General features: G+C 41.9%; 1 protein-coding gene across 1 annotated transcript in view; it reads left to right on the plus strand.

Moving 5' to 3' along the window:
- The window catches only part of FNDC1 (fibronectin type III domain containing 1), a 94,410-nt gene extending 82,611 nt beyond the window's left edge, over nt 1–11,799 (plus strand). Inside the window, exons 16-19 of the mRNA XM_081856518.1 lie at nt 1,932–1,961; nt 6,682–6,843; nt 8,866–8,988; nt 10,811–11,799. Coding sequence (XP_081712644.1) covers nt 1,932–1,961; nt 6,682–6,843; nt 8,866–8,988; nt 10,811–10,926 — 431 coding nt within the window. The 3' untranslated portion in view covers nt 10,927–11,799. The remainder of the gene's footprint in view (nt 1–1,931; nt 1,962–6,681; nt 6,844–8,865; nt 8,989–10,810) is intronic.
- The last annotated feature ends 8,702 nt before the right edge of the window (nt 11,800–20,501 follow it).

Consider the following 20,501-nt stretch of genomic DNA (forward strand, 5'->3'; position numbering starts at 1 on the left):
ATGTTGCTGATTAACTAGGCAGTATATTTTTTAAAGCACATAATTTTTAATACAAGTAGGTATAAAAACTGAAGGTGGCAAGCACTACCTTAAAATAGACGTCCCTCCTTTTCTCTTACATTGGAGGGAATGTCTATTCTTAGATAGTGTCCACTGCAACACATGTATGCAGCATCCAAAAGCAATGCTTCTTGCTTCAGAATCACTGATTTTGCTCATGCAGGCTTAATAGAGCAATTACCGTATTTTTCTGCGTTTAAGATAATATCCCCCCCCCCAATTTTTTAAGTTTAGAATTGGAGGTCGTCTTATACAGGGAATGTTGCAATTAAATATATAAATAAATACATGCCGCCATCCATATTCTTCCCCCCCCCCCAGCCTCCCTTCACTATTGTCCTCACGACAAACCCTGGTCTGGTACTCCCCCCCCCAGCAGCCCCCCCTCCGGGCATTGTCCCTTCCACCTGGTTCCCTTAGCCACCCCCTGGCTACCCAGACCCCCATTCCTCAAGCGCACTCACTCAGGCAGCTCTGGCAGTCGCAGCTCCTCGATCAGCGGCGCTCGTGGAGTAAATACGGTACATACCGTAAATACTGAGACAAAAGTGCAACACACAGTCTGGAGAGCTGGAGCTGCAGCTACAGTGGAGTTGCACTGAGCTGGCAGGAGCAGCCGCCATTACACAGCTTGCCTCACTGTTTGATGTTTAAATATATGGTGCTAAATATACCAGTATTTTGAATATTTAATAAAATATCAAAGTTGTTCTGTTTGGTGTTTAAAATATTTATTTCTTAATTTTGGGCTAAAAAAAATAGGGGTTGTCTTATACATGGGGGCGTCTTATACACGGAAAAATACGGTAACTGATTAATGGACTAGAATTCTTACAATGAGCAGACTTGAGAGTTATGAAATTGGGCAACAGCCAGGTTAGTGTTTTGTTAGTAAGTAAGGAATGTGTTGCATTACTTTTAAAAGTGTGTCGCAGGAAGGGATGAAAGCATTCCGCTTAGTCCTAAGAATAATTTTGTCTTGCTGAAAAGCAGTAGCTAATCACACCACGTATGTGGGGAGGGGGGGGTGTCTGTGTGTTACAGGGCAGCATGATCTAGCCGTGCTATGCCAACTGCTGAATCTGGCAGGCTTGCCCCACCACTGCCATCTGCAGATTTGGAAAGGGCTTTATGCACATGCCAATCTATGTGCAAGAGCTCCTCCCTGCAAGGGGCGAAGGAACCCTGGCTGTCTATCCAATCTAGTGCTCACAACACATGGCTAGCAACCAGGAGTGATGGCAAAAAGCAAGCCTAGCCCTCTTTGCACATTCTTTCACATTTTCATGAGAGTAGAGTTTTCTGAATGGTTAATTTGGAGCACCACCTTTCCCTGTTCCATATTGTAATTGTGTTTCTCTTCATTGATCCCCATTCAGCTCTTTACAGCTTGCTATCGTTGCAGATGATGCAAGAGTTATTTGCCATCATCATCCCCTGTTGAAATGGTTGGCTTATTATTCAAATGGTTGGCTAGCTTGATATTTCATGGTTGCTAAGTCACTGCTCAACACAACATGGTTTTCTCTACCTTCCCCATGACGTGCAATTGAAACATTGCCACATTTCAAAAAAGCAAATCCATAGCAAACAAATATGCTAATTTCACTCACATAAATGAAAAAGATGGTTATAAAGGCAAACATAATGTAAATACTTTTTGTAAAAAATAAGGAATATTGCATACTCAACTATTTTTTTGTAGACTGACTTGTGTGGGAGTATTTTTGCTTTCAAAATAAACAGGAATAAGAAAATTAACTTTTGCAACCCACCATTTTTGATGTAGCATTTTGGTTTTTATTTTGGCTTCAGGGGATATAAATCTTCAGTGTAAGCCACTCATGCATTTTCTTGTTCCCTCTTTATAGATAATCCTCTACTTATTGTCAGACCACCGGGTAAGTCTCCTTCCTGTTTTCAGATATTATCTTGTCCTGAGTACTGCAAAACTTAAGGTTGTGACATTGTGCAGCTGACAGAGAAATTTAAAATTATTGACTTCCTTTGAAAGGGAGAGAGGGATATAAGTTTTACGAATAAACAAGAGTGTGGAAAACTGCCCTTTCATCTGATTCTGTCATCTGCTTCCTTTATGCTTTCTGAGGCAGTCAAGTTCTGGAGACAGGATACTGAGTTTTAAAGTTTTTGGATAGTGCATTGCTGTATGTCCATTTTTAACCGCCTTAGATATCCATTTACATTTATTTATTTATTTATTTAGAACAGCCTTGCATTTATGCACTGGCCTGGTAAGCACAAGTGACAAGGAATTGCATGTGGATGGGTGGAGAAGGGACAGAGTGCTCTACAGGAGTGGTTTGCATACTGGGGCAAGACTACACGCCCAGTACTCAAATCTTTGCTGTTTACCTAGATCAGCCTGGGATGGGGTGGTGTGTCCTCTGAGCCCAGACATGGCTGCTTCCCCAGCCTGGTCTAGGTAAGCAGCAACAGGGAGTGCAGATCCATCGAACCACACATGCCACTACCAGTGTCCTGTCTCTCCTCTGCACCCAGCATATGAACCAGGGAGGTTGCAGGAGGTAGGAAGCTTCCTCTTCTACACCTTGCAAAGATGTGCATTAGTAATAAGAGAAGTTCAGGGGGCTGCTGAAGATGATCTGGAGTTCTGTTCCCCTCCTCTGCCAGCTCCCGGCAGGCTACTAAAATATTTTGCAGGCTAGTAACTTTCATAGTGATGTATGGAAGTGAGAGCTGGACCATAAATAAGGCTGATCGCCAAAGAATTGATGCTTTTGAATTATGGTGCTGGAGGAGACTCTTGAGAGTCCATGGACTGCAAGAAGATCAAACCTATCCATTCTTAAGGAAATCAGCCCTGAGTGCTCACTGGAAGGACAGATCCTGAAGCTGAGGCTCCAATACTTTGGCCACCTCATGAGAAGAGAAGACTCCCTGGAAAAGACCCTGATGTTGGGAAAGATGGAGGGCACAAGGAGAAGGGGACAACAGAGGACGAGATAGTTGGACAGTGTTCTCAAAACTACCAGTATGAGTTTGACCAAACTGCGGGAGGCAGTGGAAGACAGGAGTGCCTGGCGTGCTCTGGTCCATGGGGTCACGAAAAGTCGGACACGACCAAACGACTAAACAACAACTTTCATGGGATATTTTCAAGGCTGATTAAAAACATATATACCCCACTTTTCACCACACAGTTTGAAGCATTTTGAAAGCTGCTAGGTATCCAAAACATATTTTTGCATAAAAATGGGGAGCCTTTTTGAGCTTGAGGGACATCTTCCCTTCTGGGAAACCTTTCAAGAGCCACATGCCAGGGTGAGCAGGGCTGGAGGTGAAAGTGGGCAGAGGAACAAACGTAGTTTACCTTTGTAGAGTAGGCTAGTTTCTACATACCCTTTCTCCTCTGCCCTGAGAAGAAAGTTGCAGTCTCAGAGCTCAAGGACACAATCCAGCTAGGCAAAAATACTCAGGGTTTGAAGCAGGCCACTGAGGGGGTGTGGCCTGGAGAGAATGGGTGTTCTGAGGGCCAGATAGATAGGTCTGGAGGGCCACATCCAGCCTCTGTGCCTGACGTTCCCCACACTATCTCTGTCTTTTAAGGGACTTTAATGGGAAGTGTGAACTAAGATATGTTTACATGTGATTATCTGCTACTATTAAGGCTTAAAATTATTATTGGAATGATAATTTACCCCAGAGTTTTGTGCTTGATAACTCAGAAGTGCCAAATAACTCTCCCAAGCAGAACTGAATGTATAATGAAAAACACATGGCATGCTTCACAGCACCAACTATGGTGAAGGATAGCCAGTTTCACTGAGATTTGTTCATGGGGAGACACTATGCTGATGAATAGCAAGGGAATGTTGAGTGCTCTGATTCACATTCATTGTGTAGTTTTCTTTCCACGAACAGTTCATTGTTTTGTGCGCATTGAGAATATTCTGGCTGAAATGCTGGAAAGAATGGCACATGTGAAAAAACTTTTTGGGTACAAAAGAAGTGCCATTAAACTCAAGTCAGTTGTACTGAAGCCCATCTCAGCCAAACTCAATGAGACTACTACTGCGTGTTATTCACAAATTTATGTGTGTTTACAGGATTATGGTGTGCTTCTTTTGGAGTCAAAAGAATCGATTAAAGAAAAGACCAAATGTTGCTTTGTCTTTTCTCCTTTGAAAAATGTGGTTCCCATCCCATGGAACAGTTGCCAACGGCATAAGGGAGACAGAGCACAGGGGAATGCCGTGAAAGCAAGGAAACAACAACTTTCACACTGTAACCTTCCCTTGTCCCGTTCGTGGGTAGAGTAGCAGTTATTATAGAAGCAACATAGATTTTACTGTTTGATCTATTTACAGCTTGTAGCTGAGAATTCTTTTATGTGTTCAGTCTGTGCTGATATTTTTATAGTCTGATCCAGCACTTAGGAAGTCCAAGTATTTAGTGCCTATCGTCTGATCAAGTGATTTACTGCAGACGTGGGGGCCCAGGGGCAGGCACAGGACTCTACCCCTCACATGGACACTGCCCTATTTATTTCAGTCAATGGGGCAGTTCCCTACATAACCCTTTCGTATTCACAAAACTACAATCTGCTGCCTATGTTTACACATCAGAGCTCATGGGACTTTGAATCAGGACAACTGATGTCAGCTTGAGTCTTTACAAATTCTCACAAGCTTATAGAGGTGGTGAACATTAACCCTTTTCAGGCATCCCCCCCCCTTGTATGATTACATGAGAAGGAGGCGGGGGCACTTGGTAGCTCCACTCCCTCTGTTCCTAGCTGCCAACTTTTCCCTTTTTAAAAGGGAAATTCCCTTATTCTGAATAGGATTCCTCGCAAGAAAAGGGAAAAGTTGACAGCTATGCCTCTGTTGCGTTCTTGTTTCCCAGTCTCTGCACCTCTTTCTGTAAGGGCAGCTTCTGCAGTGGAGAGAGCATGCTTTGCTTGTATGACGTTTCTTTGCATTATATTTATCCATTTATTTATTAGAATGATACACCGCCCTTTATCCGAATATCACAGGGTGGTTTACAACATAAAAATACAAAATGAGAACACAAAATACACAATGGAATGAAAATGAAAACAAACCAGTGGCCCTTCCTCCCAGAAATACATTTAAAAGGCCATCGGCCCCAGCATGCTCCCCACAAGGTCCCCTTATAGCACATAAGAGGCTCATGAACTGGGCAGCAAAGACATAAGAGAAAGGAGGAGGTCACAGAGCAGGCGAGGGTCAATCCTTGAATAGGGCCTTTGAATGCACACCGAAGTAGTTTTCTGATCCATGGTGCCCTGATTGTAGTTACTGCCTTACCAGCAGTGGCAGATGTTGTGGTGAGGTTGTGTTGCTCACTTGAGCTCTGTTAGCATGCTAGGACAGGAAGGGATGTGGTGGCAAGGCTGGCTAGGTACCAATGGCACAGTGGAGCCAGTCAGGCACTCCTGCTGGTAAGCTTCCACCATGCCACTACTGCGCCCCTTCCAATCCCAGTGTGCTGCAGCAACTCAGCCAGGTGGCGGTCAGGTGAGCAATGCATTCCCACCATGCCAGCCACCACAGCTCGTCGCCACTCAGATCACTTTGAGACCTTTTGCAGTGGTGTAGGCTATGGACAGCCACTGGAAAGGAACCAGGGACCCACTGCCTCATTTGGAAGCATCATCATAATACAAGGGTCGTGTGAGTTTGCCTTTTTAAATCCAAGTGCTTCTGTATAACTAGATAGTGGATTGGGCTGTCAGTAAGTGGCGGCATTTACTTATTGCCACCACATAGTTTGAAATGGCTAACAACAGTTGCTGTTCAGAAAAGACCTACTTGGCTTGCTTGCTTTTGTGCAATCTGTTTTGATTTAATGTTAGCTTTAGGGGAGGGGGAACAAAACAGAATTTCAGTTCAAGGAAAAAAACCCTCAAAAGTGCTTATGTTTCTAGTCTCATTTTAAAATATCAAGTTAACACCGAATAACAATGCACACCGAAGTCAATAACCCTTTTATGATTTGTTGGCTTTAGCTCTCTTCATTTTCTTTTTCCTTTTAAAAGAAATACAGAACCACAAAAATAAAGTTGTGCTTAAATAATTGTTTTGACAAGAAATCATCTTTAAAATGCCCATTACTGCAACTATCCTAACAGGATCATTTTACAGCTGTCCTGGATTTCAAACACATTAAACAGTATTAAGATTATAATGTTAATATACTTTTAAAAGTTAAAAGCATTGGGTGGTAATGTTGGACACACCATTCTGTTAAGTACCAAGGAAACAAAGCACATCTCAATTTCACTAACACAATGACATGATGCTATATTACAGTATATTATTACTTCATTCTAAGATATTGACAACTGCCCTGAAGGCTCGGTGGAGAATATGAGGTTTTTGCCATTTGTGACTTGGGCTACAGTCCTAAACGTATTTAATTGTAAGTCAGCTCCATTAGATAAAATCAAGACTTCCAAGAAAATGTCTTTAGGAATGGATTCATATGTTGGTTATGAAGACTTTTTATGGCCTCTGAAAATAGAACATCAATTAAGATATGATGGTTAACATAAACAAGCTAAGAAACTTGATAACTGAACTTTTAAGTCTGTTAGTTTACCTCTTTTCTTAGGTGGTGAACCAATCTGGATCCCATTCAATTTTAAATATGACCCCACATATTCCGAATGCAGTGGCAAGCAATATGTGAAACGGACATGGTACAGAAAATTCGTAGGTGTTGTTCTTTGCAATTCATTGAGATACAAGATTTACCTCAGCGATGACCTAAGAGGTATGTATCTGGGTCAACAGAATTATGGCTGAGCTAAAATGCCATATTTAGTGCGAACATAGCTGCTGGTAAACCCCAATCCCCCTAACATAACAAGAATTTATCATTTCTTAGAAATTGGTAGGGAAATGCTGCCCCACTTTTGCAGGGGAGGGTGATTTTTAGGTTATTGGAGGAATTGAGTGTGGTAAAAAGAAGCTGTGCTTAAGACTTTCTCAAATGGGGTCCAGCATATAATCAAATGAAGTGTGGCTGGCCATTCTTTCTCTGTGTGTGCTTACATTCGAGTAACTGTGGCTGATGATCTGGGGTCTTACTTAAAAGTGAAATAGTGTCTAGGCTTGTGGATGTTGTGACTTCTGCCCCCAGCCTGATTTAGAGCCTTCCATTTGCATCCTATGGAGCCTTAGCTGTAACCTAAAAGATATAAAGTACTGCCCAAGTTGGTTGATTGGGTGTTTCTACCCCAAAATCTCTGCCCTCAGGTTTACAATCCAAAAGACGTGGCACAAGAGGAAAAGGGAGGAAGTGGTGGGGAAACAAGCTCAGGCACCAGTTTGCAAAGTTTAGACATATGTAGCATGAGAGAAAATACTAAAAATGCATATTTTGAGAGGGAAATGCGATTAAAATGCACATTTGAATGTGCTTCTTGTGCAGTTTTAGAATATTTATAGCAGAAATAAAAAGACATATGAGGGAACACATGCAAAAATGACTGGGGCCAGAAATTCATAGATTCATCCAATCCTAGTTGAATTGCTAAAGCTCAGTTCAATTTTCTAAGCCAACTTCAGTATTGCTCCCCCTGCTCTGAAGTGTGTGCTTCCCTCTTCTGATGAGAATATGCTGCTACTTCATAATAATGTGCATTCTTAATTGTTGGTGTCCGTCTGTCTTGGGAGACAATGGAGGAGTGGTCCTTTGGGGGTGAAGTCAAGCTGTTGGACAATTGCAGCGCCTGCTGTGGCTGTAGAGACTGGTATGGGAGAGACATGTTTTGTTGTAGCTGGGGCAGATGAAGACGCCCAGTTGTGTTGTTGCAGATACACCATGGCGTTTCTTTCTGCGCTACTCCCAGCAGACATTCCTTCTCTGGTCACTGCATTCTTAATTACACTTTTAAAATTACTCCTTCTTTAGTTCATTCTGCCACTGTGCTGGTAGCTGCTTTAAGAGGCAAAGCTTTCCCATTGCATTAAGTGCAATTAGTTGATGTGCATTCTTAATTGTACATCAACTAATTGCACTTAATGCAATGAGAAGGGAGTCTTTGCCCCTGAAAGCAGCTACCAGCACAGTGGCAAAATGAACTCAAAAAAGGAGAAGACACGAGATCTTCAAGTGGGATTCTCAGCCAATAGCAGACATAAAAATCTGTTTTACTGACTTCAGGAATGTTGGCGAGGACCACTGGCTTCCTTTCATACTGTGCCAGTGGATTCTTTTACCATAACGCTCCTATTATTTCAGCTATATTCAAAAATAGCAAATAAGCCCACTTTCGAGACCTGCACCCTTCATTTCTAGATTAGCATTACTTCTGTCTGAGCCCTTCCTTGCCCTCTCATTAGACCGAAAATTCAACTGTAATCTGTTGCTTAGGCAAACTATTTAAACCAGAGACATTCTAAAACCCTTAAATGTCTGGATGGGGGTGCCTGGATGAGGATGTACTGTATGGACTTTTGGACTGACATTTTAAAGCACTTCCTCACCTTTAATTTTTGAGTGCAGATAGAATTTTTGTCTTTGCTAAATTTAAACAGAGCTGGCCCCTAACTTGAAAGTCTGATGCCTCTGCCAGCTCAGCAGAGTCTGCTGATATTTCATCTTTACAACCCAGAGATACTCAGGTTTGAGTAACCTGGTTAAGTTTATGGCTCCAATCTAAAAGAGCTCAACAGGGAACAACCCCCATCCATTTTCAAATGTTTTCAGATGCCTCTTCTTGCACATGACCCTCTGCCCTTGCTGAGTTGCAGCAGTTGCAAGCTCTAACCCCATGTGCAACTTTTTCAGATACATTTTACAGCATCGGAGATAGCTGGGGAAGAGGTGAAGATCATTGCCAGTTTGTGGATTCACACTTGGATGGAAGAACAGGGCCACAGTCATATGTAGAAGCCCTGCCTCCAATTCAAGGTAAAAAAGAAAGCAAAATTGGTAGTATGGAGTACCAGAAATCTACACTACACAGCAGTGGTGGAATGGACTGTAGGCAGATTGCAGGTGCTCAGCATTTATGATTCTCAACAAACTCACATATTGCAGTTGCAAGCAAAGCAATCATCACACAAATGCATTGAATTGATTCTGCGCTAGAAATTGTCTGCTCACCTTTGATGGGTTTTGAGGCACAGGTTGTGAGAATGGTGGTGTTTTTATAACCCTTTTGTTCTGAGGGCAGAAAATGCAGGAGTCACAGGATCATGCTGTGCTTTGCAATCTAAGCAAGGGCAGCTACTCCAGATGTGCCTGGTCGCTGGCTCTCAAAAGCAGAAATATGAGACACAAGGAAAGTATGGAACTGGCACAGTGATCAGATAGAACACCACATGTGTGGAAAACAATGTTGGGAAGTCTGCTAATGCTTTAAGCAGCCACTTTTTCTCTACAAATAGCATTTTTGATGTTGCTTTTACCCTGATACCTTTGACTTCTGTTTTGATTGTGACTGCTGATATTCCAGCCTCCCTCATTTTCCTTACTCCTCTATGGGAAACTAAAGTCCTTTCCTAGGTAAGCATATTTTGGGGACCTTAATTATCCAAATTACCGAATTGTTCTGGGGCATCCTTACCCCTTGCCACAAAGAGATGCATCTGCTGTAGGGGAATCTCATTTTTCCAACACTCAAATTGCATGGACAAAAAGTTATTTTTTTCTCCTGCTAGCACACTCATAGCTAAGCAGAATGCAGTTAGCATCATCACAAGTAACTGAACTCCTTCATGCCTGTCAAATTCAGTAAGCTACATGGGTGGATCTTCCCATGCCACTCTTGTTCTTGCTTTGTGAAGTATGAAGTACCAGTTTCTGTGCCACAACCCTGGGAGATGCAGGAAACCTGAAATATGGAGCAATATGTGCAGAACAAAGCTGGGTATTGGGTGTGAATGAATTGTAGAAACAGTACTGATTACCCAAGAGGAAGAGGACTCTTTCTGTTGGGCATCTAAGGTGCTTCTTGGAACAGTTACGTATCCTTTTCTATGCAACTGTTCCAAGAATGCCCAACAGAAAGTTGTGTGCCATGTGCAATAACACAATGGCAATCCAGTGAGGAAGGATATGGCATTTGAGGTGATTTCCCAGACAGCAGGATTAGACCACACTTTACCATAACATTCCTATGTCATGAAATTCTACTCAATATTGATCCAGAGCAGAACTCCAACGTATAGTTAGCAGAGCAAAAACTTAAGCACGTTGCAGGATTCCCAAAAACAGACTAGAGGCAATTATATTTCATCCAGCAGAGCTTTACTGCTACTGAAGGCAAATGAGCATAATGGTCACAAATCCAATACATTCAGGATTGGCACTGTCCATAAGAAATCCAGTTGCAGCAGACATAACTTAAACTTACAATAACTTATTATAAGTCTAAACCTTAACACTATATACAGAACACCACACCAGAAGGAAAGAGAGCTAGAAAGAGAAAGTGAAACCCAGAATCCTTCTAGCCTCACTATTATAGTCAGCATGACCTTGACTGAGATAACAGAACCAGTTTAAGCCAGCTGTACTCAACTTCTCTGAAGGAATAACCCAAACACCATGAACCTTCTACTTGTTTCTTTCAGACAGTGAAGCTTCCAGAACCCTCTTGAATTAATTAGAATAGGAAAGATCTCTACACATCAGATCAATACTTTCTGCACTAAGAAATGCAAACTGACATCCTATGATGATGATGATGATGCTAAGATACTAAATGCCATTATTTTGACTCCTACAGGTTATTATCGCCAGTATCGGCAAGAGCCTGTATCGTTTGGACGCATTGGATACATGACGCCTTACTACTATGTGGGTTGGTATGAGTGTGGTGTGCCTATTCCAGGGAAATGGTAACTGTGCCGAGGTCTTCCTGCAACGATTCAGCGCAGTCCAGCCAGCAGTGCCTTTTGAATGACTGTCATTGGAGGACTCTGAGCAGTTGGTTTGGCAAAGAGAGGAAAAAATGGAAACATGGAAAGGATGGAACTAGTCAAGAGTCGACGATAGACGCGGATGAAACTCCATGTTGTGTAGACTTTTGTAAACCAAATCTATGGTGCTGCTTGATTACTCTGCTTTAGAGCGCAGACAGGAGTCCTGCCTTCCTACTCCTTGCCTCTAAAAGGCATGGAGATGTATCTACAATGGGTGCTACCTGTGCTCACTGAAACCTCATATATTCGGCTAGCCAGGAAAAATTGGAATGGTGATGTATCTTGCAAGGAATGACTTAAGCATGCTTTGCTTGCATTACGGAATGCTAACCACTTTCCACTGCTATTAACGGGATTCTCTGCTGCCTTCCACTGGCAGAGTCTTATGCTTCAGAATGTTGCTATGCAGCCATGCCGTGTTACTTAAATGCCCATGAGAACCGATCAATGTTACTCAAGACTTCTCCTGTGGGTTTGCACATTGCTGCACGATATACCAGGTCACTATGTAAATTCAGCTTATAAAAAGCAGCCAACAACCACCAGTACTGTATGCTTGCAGAAGTATTTCTTAGAACTGAGGTTTTCTTGTTGATTTAGATGACTATGTGTATGGGATGGTTTTATGTAAAAGGTGCTATTAATTAACAAGTCTTCTAAAAAAAAAAAATCTGTGAAAAATATAGTATGCACAATACATTAACCATGTAAAGAACCAGGCTTCTCTTCTTGTGAGTATTGTTGAACTGTAATAATGTTGATGTTTGTATAAAATAGAAGAATTCAGCACCGGGCTCCGAGCAAGTGATGTTTCAATGGGGGTGATTTATTTGGTACATTTATCAATGCGACTAATATCCCAATATGGATGCAGCCCAGTAATATAACAGTGTGTGAATCAAAGCCATGTCCAATGGTCTTTAGAGCTTAAGAGGCAGCGTCACAAATGAGTTAAGCTGAAATACAAAGAAAAGCTGGTCTTACTGGAACCAAATGTGATCTCAGGTGCAATTCCACATTTGCTCAGTTGTATCCAGTGGAAAGCTGCCACTGACAAATGCCTCAGAGTGGGGCAATGTTCATTAGGATTGCAGGGGGTGTTCAGTTCACTCTCCCTGAACACTGTGGCCCCAATCATGCCCCAATCCATTTTTAGAAGTGCATATTAAATACAACACATCGTTTAACATAGGGCCTTTCCAGACTTGGGAGTGGCTATAGGCTTTATTGCCATTTGGAGCAGTATTCTTGCACTGTAACACAGCAAACGTGGGATTAAAAAACCCCAAAAAACCAAACTGGAACATTTGTGGAATAACAAGTTACAGGATTTCAGCAGGATTGTGCACTGGTTGGGAAAGAAGCAGGATGTCCACCCTGAAACTGTTGCAGGCACAGACAAGCGTTGAAAGCAGGATTGCAAATAACTGCCCCAATACCAACTTGAGCACAAATCTTTCACAACAAAAAGGATGCCTGGAGGGGTCTGTAATCACCAGTGTAGCCCTCAATGCAGATGATCACGCTGCATGTTTCCTTAAATCCAAGAATGTGGTTTTAGCTAGGTTGAAATGTTTTGTTCAGCACAGCTCCAGATGACTCCAACATATAATTGCTCTCCTAAAGCACGTAATAGTATTTGTTAATTGCATTTATTTTGGTTATATCTCTCTGGATAATGTCTATAGAGCATGAGGTCATGCAACCCATACATCAGAAATGCTTGGACATAAAACTAGTATTTAAATGTTTTATGTGGAACAGGAAAGTAGGTTGGTCATATTTTATTTGAGTACTCAAAAAGAAGGTGCACTGATTTACTGAAACAAAAGGAGATAAAGCATTCTCTAAGGAAATATATACCATCTCTGCAATGTTGTTATAGTGAAAGCAGCATATACCTCTGCCATCTATGGACTATGAAATGAAAAGACAGCCCACTCAGTGAGTGGAAAGTTAAATAAGGAACATGCCTTCATGTTATTTTTGTTCATCCCAATATAACCTGCTCTATACAGTAAAATCTATGCAGTAAAAACAAACAAACAAATGGACAACGTATGTTCCCAATACTTTCTTTTCCAAAATAATCTTTATAAGTGTTGACTTCCCACCACACCAAACAATACAAACATGCCCTTAAGCTTGTATATACCATCTTCTCCTCCTGGGCTGTGCCTATTGCATGCAATAGTGTTCCTCAACCTTGGGTCCCCAGATCTTTCACCATCTCCAGCAGGGCCAGGCTTTGATAATAAGGCACCTTGAGCAAGGACAACATTTGGCATCCCTCCCTAGATGATTCCTCTTGGTACCATTGCTTTTCTAATGGAGCTTCTCAGTAGGTACCTGGGGGAGGAGTATCGGGAGCCTTTTGTAGGCGTTTATAGAGCATTCATCCTCATTTGTTTGCAGGGAGATTAGGTGAGAAGAGGGGAAAGTGTTGTTGCGCTTAAGTCCTTCTGGCTGGCTTCCCACAGGCATCTACAGGATGCAGGACTAGATGGGCCATTGGCCAGATCCATGAGAGCTCCTCTTATGTTCTTACAGTTAATGAGCATTCATTCTGAATTGTTGGTGGGAAGGTTAGATGATGGGTCAAAACAAGCATCATCCCACACTTTCCTCTCTCTCTCTCTCTCTCTCTCTCTCTCTCTGTGTGTGTGTGTGTGTGTGTGTATGTGTGTTCGTGTTCTGCCTTTCCATATTGCAAGACCTCCCTATGAGCTATGTATGCACAACCTGAACTTGCTGGTATTTGATTGAATCTCACTGGAAAATAGCAACAATCTGGAAGCACCCAAAGAGTTTTAGTAGCTGAAGCCAATGCTATGGGCTCTTTCAGGTCTGGCATCTTTAAGCAACTGCCAAAGACCTACTGATACCCCAGGCCCCCTTTCCCAACAGTTTGATGAGCACTGGGTGGCTGTCATTGTGTTGTCCAAAATAACCCACAGAAACCTTATGATCCGTGTAGTAGGACTTACAAATATTCCGTCCCCCACCCTGCATTTCCACCTCTTCTGCTTCCCTTCTCTACTGTTTTAAAGAGTTGGACTCTTTCATTTTAGTTTCCTTGAAATGCGGCTTTATTCAAACTGTGTCTGAAATGTGAAACTAATTTCTCCAAATATTCGTAATGAACTAAAAGGCAAAGTTAATAGACCTCTCCCATAAACATTTTTCCACTTTGAATTGCTCTAATATGTAATCTGAGATTGTTTTACAAGCTCATGAAGGAATGTTTTTTGATTGTATGTTCTTATTTGTATCCAAGAATCTTTCAGAGTTGGATAGTCAAGCTCTTTGTGTGGGAGTGTTCATTATAATATATCGTCCCCTTTAGGCCAAATTTCATTAGCTGTTGCGCCAGGAAATACATGTTCAGGATCCGACATGATCACTGTGCTAGCATAATGTCCACCACCTGTGGCCTAGCTCAGATGTAAATAACTCAGAACAGCTTTCTGCCATTTATAGAATCATTACAATTATTTACACCCCACCTTTCAGAATACAACTTCTTCAAAGATGGATTGCAAGTAGCACTAAATTACATATTTTAAATATATTAAAAAGCCACCAGGATCTTTCCCACAGAGCACTTGATGGTACATTGTCCTGGCTAGGGCAGGGATGGAGTTCAAGTGGCAGAAACCTTGAGGTGGTCTTCTCCATCTCTTTTTATTTGAATCCTTGTAATAGCTTGATATGAATGTTTACCCCAACAAGATTGCAGCTGTGTAAGTGGTGGGGAGTGGGTCCATGCATGTTGACCTCACTTCCACTATTGCATCCTTTACAGCCTGCCTACTCCCCAGACACATGTTGGCATGCGGAGGTCTGAAGAAGGAAGCCTATGTTAGTAGTGGGGCATGTAGTAGAGCACACTCAATTTCCTGACACCAGCATCACTGCTACTTACCTGGATGTGGGAGGGGCAGTAGGAGGTCCACCATCACAAATCTGGTGCTCCCACCAGTGCGCCCACATTGCTCCAACCTCACTGCTGTTCTGCCCCAGGTAAGCAGCAGTGATACAAGTGTTGGAAGGATGTCTCTGCCTCACCACTGGCTGGTAGGCTTCCTATATGATTTAGGACCTGGGGGGCATCCTACCCAGTTAGTGCCACCACCAAAAATGCCCTGCTGTTGGTAGGCTTCTACTGAACTTCAAACAGTGAGGACACCTGAAGCAAGACTTGTGAAATTGAATGGAAGGCAATCGTTGATGTACCCAGGTCCCAACCCATCTATGGCTTCATAGGGACGGACAAACACCTTTAACTGTACCTAGAAGTGAATAGGCAACCAGGGCAGGTTAGATAGCAGTGGAATAATATGCTCCAACTGTCTAGTCCTAGACAGCAACTTGGCATCAATATTTTGCACCAGTTAAATTTTTCATTTTCATTTTCATTTTGGTTCTGCCCTCAAAGAACATGTTACAATAATCAATACAGTTTGAACCATGCTGCATGTCGAGGTGCATGTACTTCATCAGCAGTATTGGATGTATTTCCTAGAGCTGAAAGACTAAACATGTTTCCAAAAAAACCCACAGGTCCAACTGAATAATGACAACAGGGGAAGCTACACTGCTTCACCGGTAGGAAAATAACATGATTGCAAACAATAGGAACAGCTGTTGGCATTTAAGAAATTCATCTGGAAACCTTGGAAAACTCATTTTAAGAAGTTTTTTATTTTTTAAAAACAAGCTGGGAATATTTTACTGGATGTACCTGACTCAGCTATCTCAAGAGGTTAGTCCATAAGTTTGATGTGGTAACTGTCAGCTGAATATAGTGGTTGAAGCTCATCAAATGAGCATCCAAAAGGTGATGTTCTTCTTCAAGTGTTTTGAGTTCCCTCCAAAACAGTTTTCCAGAGGCACCTCCCTATTCTTCTAGAATCCATGTCCCAGGGATGTGGTCCAGATTTTTAAGAAAAAGGGACATTTTTGAAGAGTGTTCTCATTATCCTGTGTCTGAATCAAAGCTTTATTTCCACCATTTATATCCAAATTTGTAGAGTGCCTCCAGCAGAAGCCTTGGCAGTTAAATCTTTTCAAAGTACACAATTATTTCTTTGAGTAGCTCCTAAATGATGTTTTCATCGGGGTCTTGCTCTTATAATAGAACATAGAAAGCTGCTTAATACTGAGTCAAACCAATAGTGGATCTAGCTCAGTATTGTCTAGAGAGCAGTGGTGGATAATCTGTTACTCTCCACACATTGTTGAACTCCAGTTCTCATCAGTCCCAGCTATCATGGCCAACAGGGGTGATGGGAGTTGTAGTCCAACAACTTCCAGAAGGCCGCAGGTTGTCCACCCTGAACTAGGATCTCTGGGGTTTCAGACAGGAGTTTCTACCAACCCCACATGGAAATGCCAGGAATAAAATTCTTGACAGAAACAATGGCCTGTTCCTTCCAGTTCTCTTAGCCCTTAGCTTCCTTTATCTACCCATACGAACTAACAGTTTCAGTCAGCATTAACTGATAAGGCATTTTCTGGAAGACAATTTTCTCAGAAAAGCTAATCTCCCCACCTTTCTAAATATTCAGCATAATGTTTCCTCAATTTCACTGCCCATCAGCAAATCATTGAAGATTCCATGCACGCACAGTAGGAGTGTGTATAAGCCCCAAACTCATTTCCACATTGTGCCACATGTACAATCTACTTTCAGATTGTAACCATGAATTTAAGAGAATTTAGATGACAAATATAGAATTATCCCATTTATCATATTAAAATGTATGTATAATGCTTGGCTGTGGTATTTTTCTTTATGCAGAGTTTCACAAGGAAACTGATACATAGCATTGGTTGTGAAAGTCTCTGCATTTATTAAATGGAAGACTTGGGCCTACACGCAGTGTTTTTGGTTTTTGTTTTAGAAAAAAGTGTGCCTGTACTTACCATGAAATTGTTACAGAAAGTGTCACACTTTTAATATTTGAAGAAGAAAAAAGGTACTGGTACTGCATACCCCAGAAAAAAACACTGCCTACATGGTCATGTACATACAAGTAATGTCTACACACTTTATTCAGAAGACATAAATTCAGTTCCTTCTGTGGCTATACTGTGGTACCTCGGGTTACATACGCTTCACATTACATACACTTCAGGTTACAGACTCCGCTAACCCAGAAATAGTGTTTCAGGTTAAGAACTTTGCTTCAGGATGAGAACAGAAATCGTGCTCCGGCGGCGCAGCAGCAGCAGCAGGAGGCCCCATTAGCTAAAGTGGTGCTTCAGGTTAAGAACAGTTTCAGGTTAAGTAAGGACCTCCGGAATGAATTAAGTACTTAACCCGAGGTACCACTGTACTTCCTTTCACAACAGCCTCCAGCTATATTTCCTGACCTGTGACCTGCTGCTCCCATAATGCACCACTGCTGTTTTCTTCCCCTCTTTGGGGAAGTTGTGGAAGGCATTCCACATATTCAAAAGAAAGCACACAGATTTATATCAAGCAAACTGCATTTGCATAAACATTGCAGTTTTTATTTTGGGAATAGAAGTAGTACACAGTAATCTGAACTTTCTTGGAGCAGAATTGGGACTTCTTTTTGGCAGGGCATGTGTAGCCCTAATAATGTCTTCTAAACAAATAGCACATGTTACAATGATGCAAGGATTTCCCCCACAAATCTGCAATTTCAACCTCCTCTATTTGTTCATTCTAATCTGATGGCAAAGCTTATAAGGATGCATTTAGTGATCTAAATACAGGAATAACTGCAGACTGGCAGTTCCTTCAAAGGCATTATGCAGAAACCACTGGGTTTTTTCCAGTGCCCATGAAATGTATCCTGGCACATCAGTACTGCAGCATTAGATAGTCTTCTGTGAGATTCCTGCATTTCAGGGGGTTGGACTAGATGAACCTCTACAATTATGATTCTATGCTTTTATAACTAAAGCTGTGCACCCTCACCAATCAAGGGCACACTCAAATGGAAGATTCTCACACTCCAACCTGGAGGTAATTTGAGAATGAAGCACTGGAGATGAGGGGGGCGGAATACAATATTGAGTATGATCCATTAGATCTCTCTTCAACATGAACTCTGTTACATGACCAGTACTGCTGCAACATAGCCTACGCAGACCTGCCTGTTTACATTCTCCAGTCTCATATTGTAAGAAAAGGGAACAAGCCAAGCTATTATCACACTGCTATCTTACCCTGTGCAGACAACATTTTAAAAATATGGTTTGTGGGGTAGGGCTTTCTAGAAGGGAAATTTAGAACTGCCCTGTGGTACATGATTATAATTTGTGTGCAAAGCATGCTCCGACATTACACACCTGTACATTTTCCTTATGTGTGCATAATGCTTTCTTTAATGTCACACTCAATGACATTTAGAAGCATACATAGAGTGGGAGAATATCCACCTATTGTTCTTATTTGTGGTGGCCCTGGTTGTACAGATAAAATGTTCATTTTTGTGCACTCTTGAGTGTCTTCTTTTGGTTTTCCTGATTCAAGCCATTTGACAGTCTATAATTTGGAGAAGACAAATGCCCCAAAAGCAGATACGAACCAATGAATGTTGACAATAATAACTGGTGCTATTTTTCTAGAAACTGAGTTCCGGTGAGTTCCAGCTGAAAAATAGCCCTGATAATAACTTAGTAATGAAATACATATCTCAAATAATACACAGTCCAAATACAATGCAGCGGTAGAATAAAAGTTGAATGATAAAAACTCCAGGATGTATCTTTTTTCATTACTTCTTCAGATACTACTGGATGACAGTCAGGCTTGACTTTCTCCAAGATAACACCAAGTTTATGGGGGGTGGGGGGTGGGGAGATTATCAAAAATTAAGAAAAGTGAAGAAAGCAACAGCCAAAAATTAACTGACGTTATTGACCTCAAGGCCTGTTTCCGAATACCATTTACAAGTTATGAAAAAAGCTGCTTCCATTTGGCATTGCAGTGGGAGGGGGGCTGCCACATTCCCAGTTGTAACTGCTGAATGCCATTTCCCCACCTCTCTACCTCCACGATATGAAGTGTAAAGACTGAAAATCTAATGCCCTCCCTCAGATTTGACTTCATGACTACACCACATAGCCAGTGAGTGAGACAGGTTAAGCAGACAGTTCCCGACTCAGGGTCACCCACTGAGATTCATGAGTGAGCAGAAATCTGAACTTGGGTCCCAGTGCTATTTTTCTAGAAAAAGAGGTGCCGGAACTCAACACGAACACCTCCCTCGTTCTCTTAGAATGGTGCCCACTTCAGAGCTGCCAGAACTCACCTGAGCGGTGTCGGAACTGAGTTCCTGTGAGTTCCCCCTGAACAAACCCTAACAACCCTGTGTCTCCCCATTCGAAGTTCAAAACTCTAGCCGCTACACTGCACTTTTGCTGTAGATGCCTAAAAAACAGGATGAAAGTAAATGAAACAAGTTATTCATGCTGGAAAGCTTTCCCTCCTCCCCCTCCCCATGAATGGAGCTTTTATCAGAATTAATACTTCCTCGTTCTCTCCATAACCAATTTGTGTCAACTACCATCCCAATATTCATAGGAACACAGTTGCAACTGCTAATTCTTGTGGAAATCAAAGTAGTTACTATTGCTGGCTGCTTTTCACCTCAAGCAGGAATCACTGTTGAGCAAAAGTTAAATCTCTCTTGGCCTGACTCCCACTATGCTTAGGTCAAGCATTCAGTGTTTTTCATACTTAATGGAAATAGTAAATGGCTTAGTGCAACAGGTGTTATTAATATCTAACCAGGCAGCTGTCAACACCTTTGTTCTGAGCTAGCTGGATCACCTTAGATCTGCTTGTTAACACCTTGAGGGTACAAGGTCTTGAAGCATGATCGGAAAATGTTCATCAGGAAGTGGCCTCTCCACCTTTTCTACCCTTCGTAATGCCAGCAGTGATCTAACCTTTGTTTGTTTGCCACCTCCATCCATGCCTTTGAATAATGCCAGTCTTTGCCCTTTTCGTACTGTAAATGAGGAGAACAATACGAGGAAGCGCAATTCATTGGCATTTCCTCTTCCCTTTCTTTACTGCACTGTGTGAAGCTATCTACACTAACCATCTGCAGCTTGGTTCTGCAAGGTGGGCATCCTAACATGATCCAGATCTCATGGATTTACCGTATGGTGGCCTGTTTGGGTTGCATGGCTCTGCCATAGGGCAGGTGGCTGGAGCAGAAGATTCCCTTTGGCTCCTTCTGGTGCTGTGAATCAGCCTAAATGAGAAGCCTAGAACGAAGCCCCATCAGTGATGGTGACAAGAAGCATCTGGTGTCTATAAAAAAAACTTCCCTCAGAAATATCTTCATTTAATTAGGGTTTAATCAAAATCATTTCTCTCTTGGGGAAAAAAAATAGCAAGAGAGGAACATAGGGAACTATAGAAGGATAATAAATTAATTAGGCCTGGTAATCACCTAGCATCTCCAAAATACACATTATGTCATCTTTGTATGGGTTTGATAGGCC

Source organism: Podarcis erhardii, assembly GCF_964252035.2.
Source record: "Podarcis erhardii genome assembly, chromosome: 3".
NCBI lineage: Eukaryota > Metazoa > Chordata > Lepidosauria > Squamata > Lacertidae > Podarcis > Podarcis erhardii.